This window comes from Anomaloglossus baeobatrachus, chromosome 3 (assembly GCF_048569485.1).
Source record: "Anomaloglossus baeobatrachus isolate aAnoBae1 chromosome 3, aAnoBae1.hap1, whole genome shotgun sequence".
Classification (NCBI taxonomy): Eukaryota; Metazoa; Chordata; class Amphibia; order Anura; family Aromobatidae; genus Anomaloglossus; species Anomaloglossus baeobatrachus.
Window position 1 is genome coordinate 410,154,187 of NC_134355.1, and position 15,528 is coordinate 410,169,714.

The 15,528-nt window shown below is 44.9% G+C and overlaps 1 protein-coding gene across 2 annotated transcripts in view; it reads left to right on the forward strand.

Moving 5' to 3' along the window:
- Positions 1 to 14,870, forward strand: part of GCLC (glutamate-cysteine ligase catalytic subunit) — a 70,390-nt gene extending 55,520 nt beyond the window's left edge. For both annotated transcript variants that reach the window (XM_075340303.1, XM_075340304.1), the window contains 4 exons: positions 3,143 to 3,224; positions 10,969 to 11,075; positions 11,181 to 11,301; positions 13,426 to 14,870. In XM_075340303.1, the coding sequence (XP_075196418.1) occupies positions 3,143 to 3,224; positions 10,969 to 11,075; positions 11,181 to 11,301; positions 13,426 to 13,631 (516 nt within the window). In that variant the 3' untranslated portion in view covers positions 13,632 to 14,870. The remainder of the gene's footprint in view (positions 1 to 3,142; positions 3,225 to 10,968; positions 11,076 to 11,180; positions 11,302 to 13,425) is intronic.
- Positions 14,871 to 15,528: the final 658 nt, after the last annotated feature.

Genomic DNA, 15,528 nt, shown 5'->3' on the forward strand with positions numbered 1-15,528 from the left:
CCTCTAGCATTGTTACCCAGAGTTCTCCGGAAAATCAAGTCCGACTGCCATCGAGCCATACTCGTCGCTCCAGATTGGCCAAGAAGGTCGTGGTACCCGGATCTGTGGCATCTCACGGTAGGCCAACCGTGGACACTACCAAACCGTCCAGATTTGCTGTCTCAAGGGCCGTTTTTCCATCTGAATTCTGCGGCCCTGAACCTGACTGTGTGGCCATTGAGTCCTGTATCCTAGCGGCCTCAGGTTTATCTCATGAAGTTGTTGCCACAATGAGACAGGCTAGAAAACCATCCTCAGCTAAGATCTATCACAGGACGTGGAAGATATTCTTAGCGTGGTGCTTGGCTCAAGGGTTTTCTCCCTGGCCATTTGCATTGCCAATTTTTCTTTCCTTCCTGCAGTCTGGGTTGGAAAAAGGTTTGTCGCTTAGCTCGCTTAAGGGTCAAGTCTCCGCGCTATCCGTATTCTTTCAGAAGCGCTTGGCACGGCTTTCTAAAGTACGCACGTTTCTCCAAGGAGTTTGTCATATCGTTCCTCCTTACAGACGGCCATTGGAACCCTGGGATCTGAACAAGGTTCTCATTGCTCTCCAGAAGCCGCCTTTCGAGCCTTTGAAAGAGGTTCCCCTTTCTCGGCTTTCACAAAAGGTAGTTTTTCTTGTGGCGGTCACGTCTCTTCGAAGAGTGTCCGAGCTAGCGGCGTTATCTTGCAAATCTCCCTTCCTGGTGTTTCACCAAGACAAGGTAGTACTGCGTCCAATTCCAGAGTTTTCTCCCAAGGTGGTTTCTTCCTTTCATCTCAATCAGGATATCACTTTGCCATCTTTGTGTCCGCATCCAGTTCACCAATTTGAAAAGGGTTTACATCTGTTGGACCTGGTGAGAGCACTCAGGATTTACATTTCTCGCACGGCGTCTCCGCCGTTCTGATGCGCTCTTTGTCCTAGTCGCTGGTCAGCATAAGGGATCGCAAGCTTCCAAATCCACCCTGGCGCGGTGGATCAAGGAACCAATTCTTCACACATACCGTTCTGCTGGGCTTCCGATTCCATCTGGACTGAAGGCCCATTCTACCAGAGCCGTGGGTGCGTCCTGGGCATTGCGGCATCAGGCTACGGCTCAGCAAGTGTGCCAGGCGGCTACCTGGTCGAGTCTGCACACGTTTACCAAACACTATCAAGTCCATACCTACGCTTCGGCAGATGCCAGCCTAGGTAGACAGGTCCTTCAGGCGGCGGTGGCCCACCTGTAGGAAGAGGCTGTCTGACAGCCCGTTCATGTGGTATCTTTTTACCCACCCAGGGACTGCTTTTGGACGTCCCACTGTCTGGGTCTCCCAATTAGGAGCGAAAAAGAAGAAGGGAATTTTGTTTACTTACCGTAAATTCCTTTTCTTCTAGCTCCAATTGGGAGACCCAGCACCCGCCCTATTTGTTCTTAGGGTTTCGTTTTTCGGGTGCACATGTTGTTCATGTTGTTTCTTAAGTTCTCCGATCTTGTTATCGGATTGAATTTGTTTTTGAAACTGTTATTGGCTTTCCTCCTTCTTGCTTTGGTACTAAAACTGAGGAATCCGTACTCCTACGGGAGGGTGTATAGCCAGAAGGGGAGGGGCCTTACACTTTTAAGTGTAGTTCTTTGTGCGGCCTCCAGAGGCAGTAGCTATACACCCACTGTCTGGGTCTCCCAATTGGAGCTAGAAGAAAAGGAATTTACGGTAAGTAAACAAAATTCCCTTCTTTGTGTAGCTATTTATGTGAATTGGAGTTAGAAGTTGAACTGGCTGATCATAGGCAATAGAATCTTTAAAGAAGAACTCCAACTAATAGTTATACACAAAACCCTCTACATTATTCCTTAATAACCTGTGCACCACTATATAAGCAAAGAAAATACCGCTCTTGCTCTTAATGGCTGCCAGTGATACAAAGCTTCCAGTGTAGCCCTTTGTGAAGGGCATACACATGGATAAGGAGGGGAGAAGAACTGGAGTTTGCAGGAAGTCAAACGTACTTCCTGCCTTCACACTGATACATTTACCAGACTGGTTGACAGACTAGGGGACAGGTGATGCAGTCTTCTGTAATGAGGGTTGCATGTATAACTGAAGTTTGATTTAAATAAATTAAAATGAGAAAGTGAATAGTGAGCAAGCATAAAAGAAATATTCATTTTGGGCCTACATTTTTTTTTTATTTATTTATTATAATATTAATCTAATATAATAAAGCTGTGTGTATGTATGTCCGCTAAAGGAATCCACACCGTCGCATGTACAATCACGAAATTTTGCACAGACACTCCATGTGACTCAGGGAACGTCATAGACTGTTTGGGCGGAAAAATGTAACCCCGTCCTTTCCAGTTACTCTACAAAAATCCTGCCTCCATTAATCTTAATGAAGCTGGGAGCTCCTGGCTATAAATAGCAACTGTCAGTGGTTGCTAGAGGAACAAAATAAACTGTTAGTAAACGAAGCTTATGTGTGAGGTAAAAAGATGTTGGTGGTGAGACTGATAGAGAAAGACCAAGCCGGGCAAAGAGACAGCCGGCCAAATACAGAGAGAGACTGGGAGAGAGACAGACAGTTACTATCCTAGTCAACGCCTGGGTACTACAGCTAGTAATAATAATAGCTAGTGTGTGTGTGTGTGTGTGTGTGTGTGTGTGTGTGTGTGTGTGTGTGTGTGTGTGTGTGTGTGTGTGTGTGTGTGTGTGTTCGTTCGCTAAAGGAATTGGCACCGTCGCATTTACAATCACGAAATTTTGCGCACACTCCATGTGACTCATAGACTATGTTTGGGCGGGAAAATTTAACCCCGCGCTTTAGTTACTCTAAAAATCCTGCCTCCATTAAACTGAATGGAGCTGCAAGCTATAGGCTATTAATAGCAACTATCAGTGGTTGCTATAATAACAAAATAAACTGTAGTATAAGAAGCATATGTGAGGTAATAGGATGTCAATGGGGAGACGGCGCAAAGAGACAGACAGAAAGACAGCCACCTATAGACACACAGAGAGACAGACTGCTACAAATACGGACAGAGAGAGACAGACAGACTGGGAGAGAAGCAGTTACTATCCCGGGCAACGCCCGGGTACTACAGCTAGTAAATATATAAAAATGCTTTCCCAACAGGTTGATGAAAATATGAAAGTGGCTCAAAAAAGAAATGCTGTTCAAGAGGGAATGTTTTACTTCAAGAAGGATATTTGTAAAGGTAAATCCTATGATGTGCTGATTTAATTTTTGAAATGCTGATGGTAGGGGATCTGCTGATGTGTTGGCAAATACCATTACCTATGTCTTGGTGTTGTGGAACAGGTACCCTTCACAGTATCCTTCATGACATTGTTAAAATCATAATGTACTCCTATATTGATTTTGTTAGAGCTTAACCAATTTTGACATATGCTTGGTCTTGCACATATCGCACATCTGAGGACGGACCTCCAGGCTTTTTACCCTCCAACTTCAGTGGAACCATCCTGTGGAAGTTCATTCCAGTACAGTTGAAGAAAAGGAGAAATTCCAGCAACTTCAGGAGAAAGTAGAATTTTCTTAAAAAGCAGATTCTTTATTGATCATAAAAATATTAATATTCCATCCAAGCAAGACAAAAAATAGAGAGGCAAGACAGAGGAGCTGTTTCCTACGCGTTTCAACCTGAATAGGTCTTAATCATGGCATTCCATGATTAAGACCTATTCAGGTTGAAACGCGTAGGAAACAGCTCCTCTGTCTTGCCTCTCTATTTTTTGTCTTGCTTGGATGGAATATTAATATTTTTATGATCAATAAAGAATCTGCTTTTTAAGAAAATTCTACTTTCTCCTCAAGTTGCTGGAATTTCTCCTTTTCTTCATGTGTTCTCACCCAGGTCAGGGTGTTTCCGTGCACCGGAGGTAAGATTTGGGAGTGAGGAGGGGAGAGCTGAAGTTTCTTCTTTTTTGATACATTCCAGTACAGTGGTTCATAAGCTTTGCGCTGCCTCTCTCTGTCTTATTGTATTCACTATATACTTCTGTCATCTTTCTACATCAATATATCTGGGTTTAATTGTTTTACGAATTTCTTTAATTGCTCAACACACCTTAACAGACCTCGTAATTAATAATCAGTGCTGAGCTGTGTTTGTTAGTTGCTGCTGACAATGATACGAATCTGTAACTGCTACACTTCATGTATAGTCCTTTTGCCATATGCATCAATAAAGTAGCATTTGCCATTTTTTTCTACCACCCATGACAGCACCATTGAGAGAGGGGATCTGCCCTCCCAGGACAGGAAACCTACTGAACAAAAAGGCAGTACCTCTCCCATACCATCTGGTTTCCTGTCCTTGGAGGGGGAACCTCCTGAAGCGGTACTGTTTGATCCAGAAGATGTTCCCAGGCCTCGCTCACTGAGACGGGCAGCGGAGGGTCCCTGCTGTGGCTGGAAGCGAGGGGTCCTGGAAGGGCCACGGTAAGCCCAGGGGGAGGGGGGGGGGATTTCACGACGCGTGCGGGCGTGAGCCACTGCACCCACGTGGGTTTTTTGTTGGGCTGCCATGCTTCCTGGGTCCGCATGCGCACAGCATACTTCCTAATCAGTGCGCAGTGATGACATGCGCACTCGGGATTAAGGGACTGCGGTCACATGGTAGGAAGCAGGAAGTGACTTTCGGGGGAGGGGCTGTACCTGGCAGATCCTGCAGTTTAAAAAAAGCAGTCTGACCACCAGTAGAGCGCTTTTGGTCCAGCCACACATCTCTGACAGTGAAGATGAATGAAGCAGTTCAGGAGCAGTAGTACCAAGAACACCACCACCTGCAGCCAAGTCAGCTGCAGAAGCAACATAGTAAAGTTGTTTCCCACTGTGGCGGGCAGTCCAAGCACAGTGTCAGCAGCACCAGCCAGCAGGGTCACGGCTCCAGCAATCTGGACCAGGGGGGAAAAAAAGCGGATTCCGCTGCCTCCAGAGAAAACGCGTCACCTGACCAGATTTCTCCTCCGTACCCGGTACAGTGAGGATTATCCTTTTGGTAAGGGATCTTGAAAGTTTGCTTATAAAGGATTCCTCATTTTCTCTCTTGTATTTTGTTAGGAAAAGCCCAAGAAAAGTCTTATGACGACTAAACACAGGGAGTGCTCCCTCTGTAGGGAAGGGTTACCCAGCACTTGGCCCAAACGTCTCAGTCCTGCATTTAGCAGACAATCCGTGACGAGACCCCGGGCTTCGCCTCTGATCTAAGGGCCATCATTGGATCCGAAGTGAAGATCTCCCTTACATCCCTATCCAAAGGGAAGAAAGCGAAAAGGAAGTAACATGGAAGATCGTCACTTCTTTCAAGTGAATCAGACAGGTCAGAAGGGGAGTGCGAGTCCTCTGACACCGATGTGGGGAGGGAGGGGACGCCATTGCTTCCCCACGGAAAACACAGATCAGTTGGTCAGAGCTGTCAGGTCCACAATGGGCATACCCGACGATAAGACTCGTAACATAGTGGAAGACGTCATGTACGGGGGGTCTAGAACAAAAGAAGCCTCGAGCCTTACTGTTCAATGAAAAACTCAGCTCCCTTATTCGGACCGAGTGGGGGAAAAAAACAGTAACTGGGTTCTCTCCCATCATCTTTCAAGAGCAAATATCTGTTTGATGACTCCATCACAACATCTTGGGAAGGAAAAGCTCCAAAACTGGATGTGGCCATCTCTAACGCTTCCAAGAAATCCCCACTATACCCTTCGAGGATTTGGGACTCTTGAATGACCCAATGGATAAGAGCAGATGGCTTCATAAAAGGGACCTGGGAAGCTTCAGCCGGGGCCCTCAGACCAGCAATTGCAGCAACATACACAGCCAGGTCCTTATCAGTCTGGCTCTCTCATCTAGAGAAGCAACTTCGTATCAAGATGCCAGGGAGGACAGTTTATCAGCGATTCCGTTGATGTGCTGCGCATCAGCATTCCTTTCCAATGTGTCAGCAGATTCAGCAATGTTGGCTGCTTGGTCTGCCGACCATCAAACGCGGCTTGCAGGGCCCTCTAACTTAAATGCTGGCCAGGTGACATGCAAGCAAAATCGAAGCTATGCTCCATCTCCTGTGAGGGGGGAATTACTGTTCGGCCCGTGTTGGATGACCTATTGGAGAAGGCCGGAGACAAGAAGGGGTTCCCAAACTTCTCCCTTTCATCTTCCTAGGGTACCTTTCGGAGATCCAGAGGATCCCCCTAGAGACCAGGGGAGATAGAACTTGCACCGAGGAAGTAAAGATCGAGGCCTCATGTTTAAAGGCCCCTCCCCGAAGGGGAACAAGCCCTTCCAATGACTGTTGCCCTCAGGTAGGGGGAAGACTCCCTATTCTTTCCCGTCTGGGAAAAAATCTCCAACAGCTGGATCCTCTCAGTAGCAATGTCCGGCCTAAAGTTGAAATTTCCGGATTCGCCAACACGTTTTGTTTAAACTGCTTAGCGGCAAAAAAATTCCAAATGTCAAGATTACGTTTTTTGGTCACCGCAAATTTTGCGCAAAATGCAATGACAGGCGATCAAAACGTAGCATCTGCACAAAAATGGTACCGTTAAAAACGGCAGCTTCAGATGCAAAAAATAAGAAAAATGAGAATACTACGGGTTTCGGAAAATGGCGCAAAATGTGCGCCACTTTTTTTGGACAAGCTTGTGAATTTTTTTTTTTAACCCCTTAAACTTAAACGTGAACCTATTCATGTTTGGTGTCTACAAGCTCGCACAGACCTCAGGCATCACAATCACACATCAGTTTTACCATATAGTGAACACTGTGAATAAAATATCCCAAAAACTATTGTGCGATCACACTTTTTTTTTTTTGCAATTTTTCCGCACTTGGAATTAATTTGCCGTTTTCCAGTACACTATATGGTAAAACTTATGATTTCATTTAACAGTACAACTCGTCCCACAAAAAACAAGCCCTTATATGGCAAGGTTGACGGATAAATAAAGTTACGGCTCTCTGAAGAAAGAGGAAAAAAACGCAAAATGCCCGGGGGCTGAAGGGGTTAATCACTCAGTATTTTCCCAAATAGTGGACTTGTGGGGGCAACCAGCTATATAAACCTGTTTTCAACCAGACCGAACCGGAAGGTGGAAAAAGTCTGTTCGCTCAACCCCCAAAGAAAATCCTCACGCAGTAGACTCCTTCCTGGCAAGATGGAACTTCAGTCTAGCATACGCCTTTCCTCCAGTGATACGGATTCCAGTTGTACTGAGGAAGATCAGAGAAGATCAAGCAAGGGTCATCCTGATGGCTCCATTTTGGCCCAGAATGCCTTGGTTTTCTTGGCTACAGAGTATGTCAATCTCTGACCGTGGGTGTTTCCGGACATCCCGGACTTTCTCTTACAGGGACCAGTCACACATCCTCAAATTTCCAGCCTTCATCTAATGGCATGGAATTTGAGGTCATTGCTAGAAAGTAAAGGTTTCTCCCAAGTCTAATTTCAACTCTGCTGTAGTGTAGAAAGCCAGTAACCACCTAAACTTATGCCAAAACCTGGAACAGATTCTTGTCTACCCCAAGAGTCCAAGTCACTGATTAGGTCCCTATCTGTTCCATCTTGGAATTCCCGCAGAAGGGAGTAGATTTGGGGCTTTCCACTAGCACCCTAAAAGTCCAGGTGTCCGCACTTGGGGCCTTAAATAATTATGATTTAGCACATAATCGATGGATTTCCAGGTTTATTTGGGCCCGCTCGAGAGCAATGCCTATTGTTAGACATAGAATACCTCCGTGGGATCTGAATCTGGTACGGACTGAGCTTCCCTTTGAACCCATAGCATCGACACCAATTAAGTTGCTTTCACTTAAAACCATCCTTTCAGTGGCGTTAAAGTCAGACTGTAGGATTAGTGATATCCAGGCCCTATCGACGGACCCTCCTTTCACCCAGATTTGAGGATAGAATTGTGTTGAGACCAGATGCAGTGTATCTCCCTGAAGTTGTTTCTAAATTCCATTGGTCTCAGTAGGTGGTTCTGCCAAACTTCTGCAATAGACCTTGGAATCAGAAGGAGAAGAAATTACATACCCTAGATGTCCAGAGATGCCTGATAAAATACCTTTAGGCCACAGTCTTAAAGACCGATCTAGTCTCAATTTGTCACCTTTTCAGTGCCAAGGAAAGGATCATAAGGCATCTAAATTTACACTAGCTAGGTGGATTCGAGAGGCCATTAGTTTAGCCTACACGACTGCAGGCAGGTCACCCCCAGAAAGGCTGAAGGCTCATTCCACAAAAGCGGTGGCACCCTCCTGGGCGGAAAAGTCTGATGTCCAGCACATTTGTTAGGTGGCAACATGGTCTTCACCCTCTACCTTCTTTATAAGCATTACCAGCTAGATCGATCATCCGCTTCTGATCTCACCTTTTTGTAGAAGAGTTCGAGGCTGTGGACCCTCCGTAGCTGAGTTCTCTGTAATTCTCTCCATGGTGCTGTCATGGGTGGTAGGATATGTAATTACTTACCGGTAATGTGTGTTTTTTGTTTTGGTTTGGTTTTGTTGGGTTTTTGTTTTTTTGTTTTTTTTTTTATTTGGAACCCATGACAGCACCCATATGTTCCCTCCCTTCACGTGTGGGGTCTTTTTATAGAATAAAAAAAAATCTCTTCACATGTATATATGTAGTGTAATGAACTTGGTGGATATAGCTTATTCGGTGATTGGATGTAGTTTGGGTTAATAATGTTTTATCCGGAGGTCCTCTCATGCTGTGTAATCCAACTGATACGTGGGAGAGGTACGGCCTTATTCAGTAGGTTCATGCCCTAGAAGGGTGAATCCCCTCTCTCCGGGGTTCCCGTGGTGCTGTCATGGGTTCCGAAGAAACCCATTACCGGTAAGTATTTCACATCACTGATCTGTCAGCATCAGGCAACAAACACATCTCAGCTCTGCACTGTCCAGTTATTACGAGCTCTGTTGTGGAGGCGTGGAAAAGAGTTGAGCTCTGAGAGAAACAAACCAACAATCATGTAAAACCACTGCACATTTATTTAGATGGCAGAAGATGAAATGTGCCGCTATATTCTTCTGTGATGTTGGATGCACAGAGGGGCAAATTTATATATGAAAGATACAGGAAAACCTTTTTAGGCTATATGCGCACTAGAAAAAGTGATTTTTCTCAAGAAAATTTCTTGAGAAACTTCTGGGAGGTAAAAAAACCGCACCAATTCTGCGGGAAAAACGCATGCAAGCCTTGTATTTAGCCAAAAAATAAATGATTTACAAAAAAAATTACGTGGGGTTCCCCCTATTTTTGTAGCCAGCTAGGCTGCAGCCTGCAAACCACAGCTGGCAGCTTTACCTTGGCTGGTAATTTAAAATAGAGGGCACCCCACGCTGTTATTTTACATTAAATTACATAATTTAAAACCTCAAACGTTGGGTCCCCCACCCCCCCTCCCCCCCAAATTGGATCACCAGCCAAGGTAAAGCAGACAGCTGGGGTCTGATATTCTCGGACTAGGGAGGTCCACTGTTATTGGACACTCCCCAGCCTAAAAATAGCAGGCTGCAGCCGCCCCAGAAGTGGTGCATCCATTAGACGTGCCAATCCTGGCGCTTCGCCCCAACTCATCCCGTTGCCCTGGTACGGTGGCAAACGAGGTAATATATGGGGTTGATGCCAGATGTGTAATGTCACCTGGCATCAAGTCCTGGGGTTAGTGATGTCACGCGTCTATCAGATACCTGACCTCACAAACCCAGTCAGTAAGAAATATAAAATAGAAAACAAAACAAATTTTATTTGGAAAAAAAAAAAAAACACTCCCCACACTCCCTCTTTCACCAATTTATTGATAGGAACAATCAATTCCACGTCCGGCATAATCCAATAAGGGGGGGGGCGTCCCACGGCGATCCATACCATTAGTCACTGTCCCAGTCCATGAAGAACAGAATGTTCCCCATTGGCTGGGAGAGCAATGCAGTGATCTGAGCTAACATCAATAGCCCAGGTCACTGCAGGGGATGACGAGCGCTGCTGTCAGGAGGATAGATGAGATCATTACCTGCTGTGATGATCTCCTGCAGTCCTGCCATCAGCGCTGTCACTGCCTTCTATGCCCGCCGTGTTGTCAGCATTATCGCGAGAGCCAGTGACGTCACCACTAGTGACAGTCTCGGGCCGCTCGCGGGACGGGCATAAACTGCAGTGACCGCGGTGACGTCAGGAGGCAGGAGATCGTCACAGCAGGTAATGATCTCATCTCGCCTCCTGACAGCAGCGCCAGTCATCCCTGCGGCTGCACGCACTGCAGCGTGACAAGCTGCTGACACTGCGGGCAGACATTGACACTGCTGTGCGTGCAGCGGCGGGGCTGGAGCGGGACACAGACTGCACGGGCACCCTCCGGACGTCACACGGAAGCGCTTCTGTGTGGCGTCCAGGGAGTGTGTGTGTGTGTGTTTACTCTGCTCCGCCTCCTCTTCCTGGCATAATGACATCACTCCCTGCAAAACCGCAGGGAGTGATGAGCATTACCACAGGTAAATCGCAGCTATACCGGGGGTATACCGCACATCATTTTTCTACCTGTGGTATACCCCCGGAATTTCGCGATTACATTACAGTGAATGGAGGGATACTCCGGGGGCATACCGCAGGTACCTGCGGAAAATTAATGGACATGCTCATTTTCTCAAGAAATTTTCTTGAGAAAAATCCGCAGCGTGCGCACAGCTATTTTTTTGTTCCCATAGGTTTTGCTGGGAAATGTCTGCAGAAAGATTTCAAACCTTTCAAGAAATTTCCGCAGCAAATCCGCGGGTAAAACTGCCTAGTGCGCACATAGCCTTAGGCTTAGTGTGTGTATTGGCAATAACTTTGCATTTACTGGTTTTTGTGAAGTGTTATTCCCACAATAGCATTAATCTCTATGTAAAATTGGTACAACGTTGTTTAACGTCTGTTTTTCTTTTGCAAATAGCTGGTATCGCTGCTGCTGTTGATGGCTGTGTTGCTGCAGTTAATGGTACTGATTCTGAAGCAGAAGAGTACACTCTGATGAGCATTGATAAAATAATCAATGGAAAGGTAATGTGTTTTTATAAAGTATACAAATAACTTTTGTTTAGCCTAAATGGCTGTGAAACGAATGTCTCTTAAAACTTGGTAGAATAAGTTTCTGTTTACTCACAGGAAGGCGTGTTTCCGGGTTTACTTCCAATTCTCAATTCCTACCTTGAAAATATGGAGGTTGATGTAGACACTCGCTGCACTATCTTAAACTACCTTAAACTTATCAAGAAAAGAGCATCTGGTAAGGTTTTCTGATATCTTTATACTACTTGTACTATATTTGTGTTAAATACTTGATCCACGAGTTCATGGACACAGCAATTTAAAAGTGTAAATCTACATGCAAACTGCATTTTGGATGCCTAGAACAGTATTTTAATCCTGTCCCTTTTAAAATAACATAAATTGTGCCCCAAAATATTGGGAAAGCATTCCTAATTCCATATTATTGGACCATATTTTTATTGCCACCAAATTCTGCATGTACATTAAAGTTTTTATATCTGCATTATTTTCACTTATATCAGGCAACTGGGTTTAAGATAATTTAAACATATTCATATTGCCTCTTAGAGGACAAAGACTTGAACCTAATGCCACCTACAGAAAGTGTAAAATGTTAACCCTGCTCCAGTGGATGTGCTCTGCTGTAGGACTGTTAGCTATGACCTCACTGACCTGATCATTTATATCGGACCTTGCCCACAGTCAAGTCACCGGCAGTCTGTGGTAATCACTTCTTGTCTGACAGTGCTAATTGGTGGATCTGCATTGGAACAGAGTGCATTGGGGTATATAGTTTCTCCCCTTCTGGAAGACTTTTACATTTGAATGTAGAACCCCATTAAATGTGTACATGTTTTTAGAAGCTTAAAAACACAGTGCATATAATTGGTATATATTTGCATCATGTCTCTACATGAGGGGGAGGGGGCAAGGGAGTGGAAAGAGCAATAGAGGGGGGTCAAAAAGCACACAATTGTAGGATCCATCAGTTTTATAAAGTATTTTACTGTCTGACACAAACAAGTTGCACAATTCTCATTTGGGCCCAAATACACATTTCAAAGAGATATATAATGGTTATTTATAGGCAAACATGCTCTGCACTGCTCATTACTCGGTCAAGCATTAGCGGGTTCAGGTGCTCAGAGCTCAGCCAGTATCGCAGGTGCTCAGATATTTTGTCCTTGAAACAATGACCTTGTTGCACAGGCCTTGTTGCACAGGCTTGCTTTCCTGCATAATGTGTGTAGGCACCCCAGGGACAGTCATGTGCAGTCTCTGGCTTTCCCTGGGAATCAAACTGCATTCTTGAATGTGGAGTGACCAAAAAAATCCCTCCCTTCTGCTGGAAATGCTGTTTATGACTGGCTGTATGTGGGCGGAGACCCGAATAGGCCAATCATTGCCTTTCCATAATGCTTATTACTCACGTCAAGCTCATCCGAGCATCTGACCAGCTCAAATTGAGCAGCAAGCATTTTAGTGCTAAAAATGGTGTATACTGTATTTTTTGGATTATAAAACGCACTTTTCCTTCCAAAAATTTGTAAGGAAAGTGAGGGGTGCGTCTTATCTGAATGTAGCTTACCAGAGTGGTGGAGAGGGGTCGCAAGGGGCCTGTGGAATGCGGCTGTGCAGGGGGTGCTCCAGTGGCTGGGCTGTTGGGGAAGGGGAGGGGGCTGCGGAGGCTGGTGCTGGGGCTGCTATGCAGGGTCTCCTGGGGCTGCTGTGCGGGGTCTTCAGCAGCTTTACTGGCACTGCGGGTCGGGCCGTGAGGACTTCAAATAATGCCGCCGGGAGTCGGCCTGTGCGCACAGTTAAAGCTCTCTGCTCAAGCTCTCATCTGTGCAGGCGCCGCCTCCGGACCATTGATCTCACCCCAGCGGATTGCAGGAAAATGGCTTCATTTCATTGAAGCCCTCACCATCCGCAGCCTCCCAAGCTCCAGCATAGCAGCATCAGCCTCCTCCACAACAGCAGCCGCCAGAACCTAAGCACAGCTGCCCCAGCACGGCAGCTTGAGCCTCCACTGCAGTCCCAGTCTCCGCCCCTGCACCAGCACAGCCGCCTCCTCCACAGCTACTGCCCCCTCCGGTAAGACACCACCAGACTACGAGACAGACCCCCCCCCCCACCTTCTTCCCTTTTTTTTTTTTTTTTTTTTTTTTATTAACCTTTTCTTGCTCTGAATTTGGGGTGAGTTTTATAATCCGGTGCGTCCTATAAAATGAAAAATACGGTTTCTGCCGAATAAGAGGATGAAATCAACGGAGAGCAAATGTTGTTAAATAACCAATGTGCATTTAGCATGCATTTTTATTATACATAATAGAATTTTTTATTTTTTTTTTTTTTGTAGGAGAACTGATGACCGCTGCCCGGTGGATGAGAGAATTTGTGTCCAATCATCCGGACTACAAGAAAGACAGTGTGATCAGTGACCAAGTTAATTACGACCTGCTGGTGAAATGCAATCAAATCGCTAATGAACAAGCTAGCTGTCCTGAGCTGCTAGGGTTCTCTTTCAGGGTCAAGCAAAGTGGAAATAAGAATGTTTCTCTATGATGTAACTAAACGCCCATGAAGTGTTATCTGATCGGTGACCAAGAAAAACTGTGCAAAAATCATGGGCCAATCTGATTTTCTGCAGTGCTGGCTTCACAATTGAATACGATTAGCCTTTATACAGTGAACATGTAAATAGGAAAATATTTTTCTGACTAACATTGTATTTGGTTAAAGTTGTATCAAGTTACTGTGAAATCTACTCACAATTGTTATGTACACTATGGGCATACAGTTCTATACAGTAAAGTGCCAGTAGCTCTGTGTAATAAAGGAAGGAAATAATGATGGCATCCCTTTAGTAAGCAATAGTAGAGTTTTATACGTACAAATACTAGACAAATAGAACTATAAAGCTGGCACGCTTCTATATATTTGGTTCCTATAATGAAGAAACATTTAGCTGATAGGTGTTTCTGCTGAAGCAGGCACATTTTTTGCCCAGTAGAATGGCATTGCCCGGGGGAGGCTGGCATTGCTCGGGGGAGGCCTGCATTCCACGATTTGTCAAAGCCTTTTATTTCCACAGTAAAGATCAGCTGCTTTCATACTCTGCTTGTTTTAGGATGAATACTTAGACTTTCCCCTCTTTCTTTTCGGCCTCATTAAGATGTCCGTTTCTTTTCTCATACGTGTCAAAAAAAGACATTCTGTCAGTGTGCTGGATCACATTTTGATCAGTGTTTGGCCTGTTTTACCATCAGTGTTTCATCCTTTCTTATCTCTCATTCCAAAGAAAGAAAAAAAAATTGATAGCAGAGGGTTGAGAAACCTTTTAGTCACCTGACTGAGTCAAATAGGTACAGTCAATGGGCTGTCTAAATGTTCCTGGAACCATAGACTTGAATGTGTTTTTTGTGAACAGCCCAATACTCGTATCCATGTTCGAATTAGTACGTGACCCACTAACATCTGAATGAGGCCTTACATTGATTTCAATAGTTTACTTTTACTGAATTGCTTTCTACTGTAGGAGGATGGCCTCAGAGTACTGACCAGAGCATGTCTAGCTGACAACCTCGCCAGCCTTAAATCTTGTGTTGTGTAGAAAGTGTCAGCCTGATGTTATGTAATATTTAACAATTGCTTGTAATACTGCATGTCTAGTAAAGAATTATAACCCACTGTATATATGTGAACGGATCATATTTGAATGTTAATGCAAGTCCAATATGAAAGTGGGTTACCGCAGTTTATAAATCTATATTGCAGATATGACGAATAAACATTTTCCCAGTACCTGACTCTGACACTTTCTTATAGATATGTTATGTTTGGTAAAATGGCTTGTAGCTCTCTTATTGGGCAGGGGGTCGAAACTGGCATCCCTTCTATCTAAAGGATTCTGGTAGCAACGTGTCCACCACCCTTTCTTTTATTTTATCCCATCCCTTCTCTTCTTCCCGCTCTCTGTCCTACCCCTTCCTCCCCTTCACCTTTTTAAAAACACTTGATTAAAGGAGTAAGGAGGTATAAGGAATGGTCAGGAGAGCTGGTGGTCTGCACAGCGAAGAATTTCGTGTACGCTAACTTAATAGGATGGAAAAATCGTTGGAAGTGTATAGCGCTCCAATGTGGAAATACCATGTGCATGACAAGCAGATGTGATGTTATATAAACTGCCAATTGACTAATATCAAAAGCTGTTTATTGAAATAATTTTTGAGCCTGTTAGTTTCCTTAAACCTGTCACCACTTGTTTGGCATAAAAGCTGCGGCCACCACCACCGGGCTCTTATATACAGCATTCTAACATGCTGTATATAAGAGCCCAGGCTGCTGTGAGAACATAAAAAAACACTTCATAATACTTACTGAACGGTTGCTCCGTTGGCCATATAGGCGTCTCCGTTGTCCGGTGCCTGCGCCGCCTCTTTCGGCCATCTTCGTGTTCTTT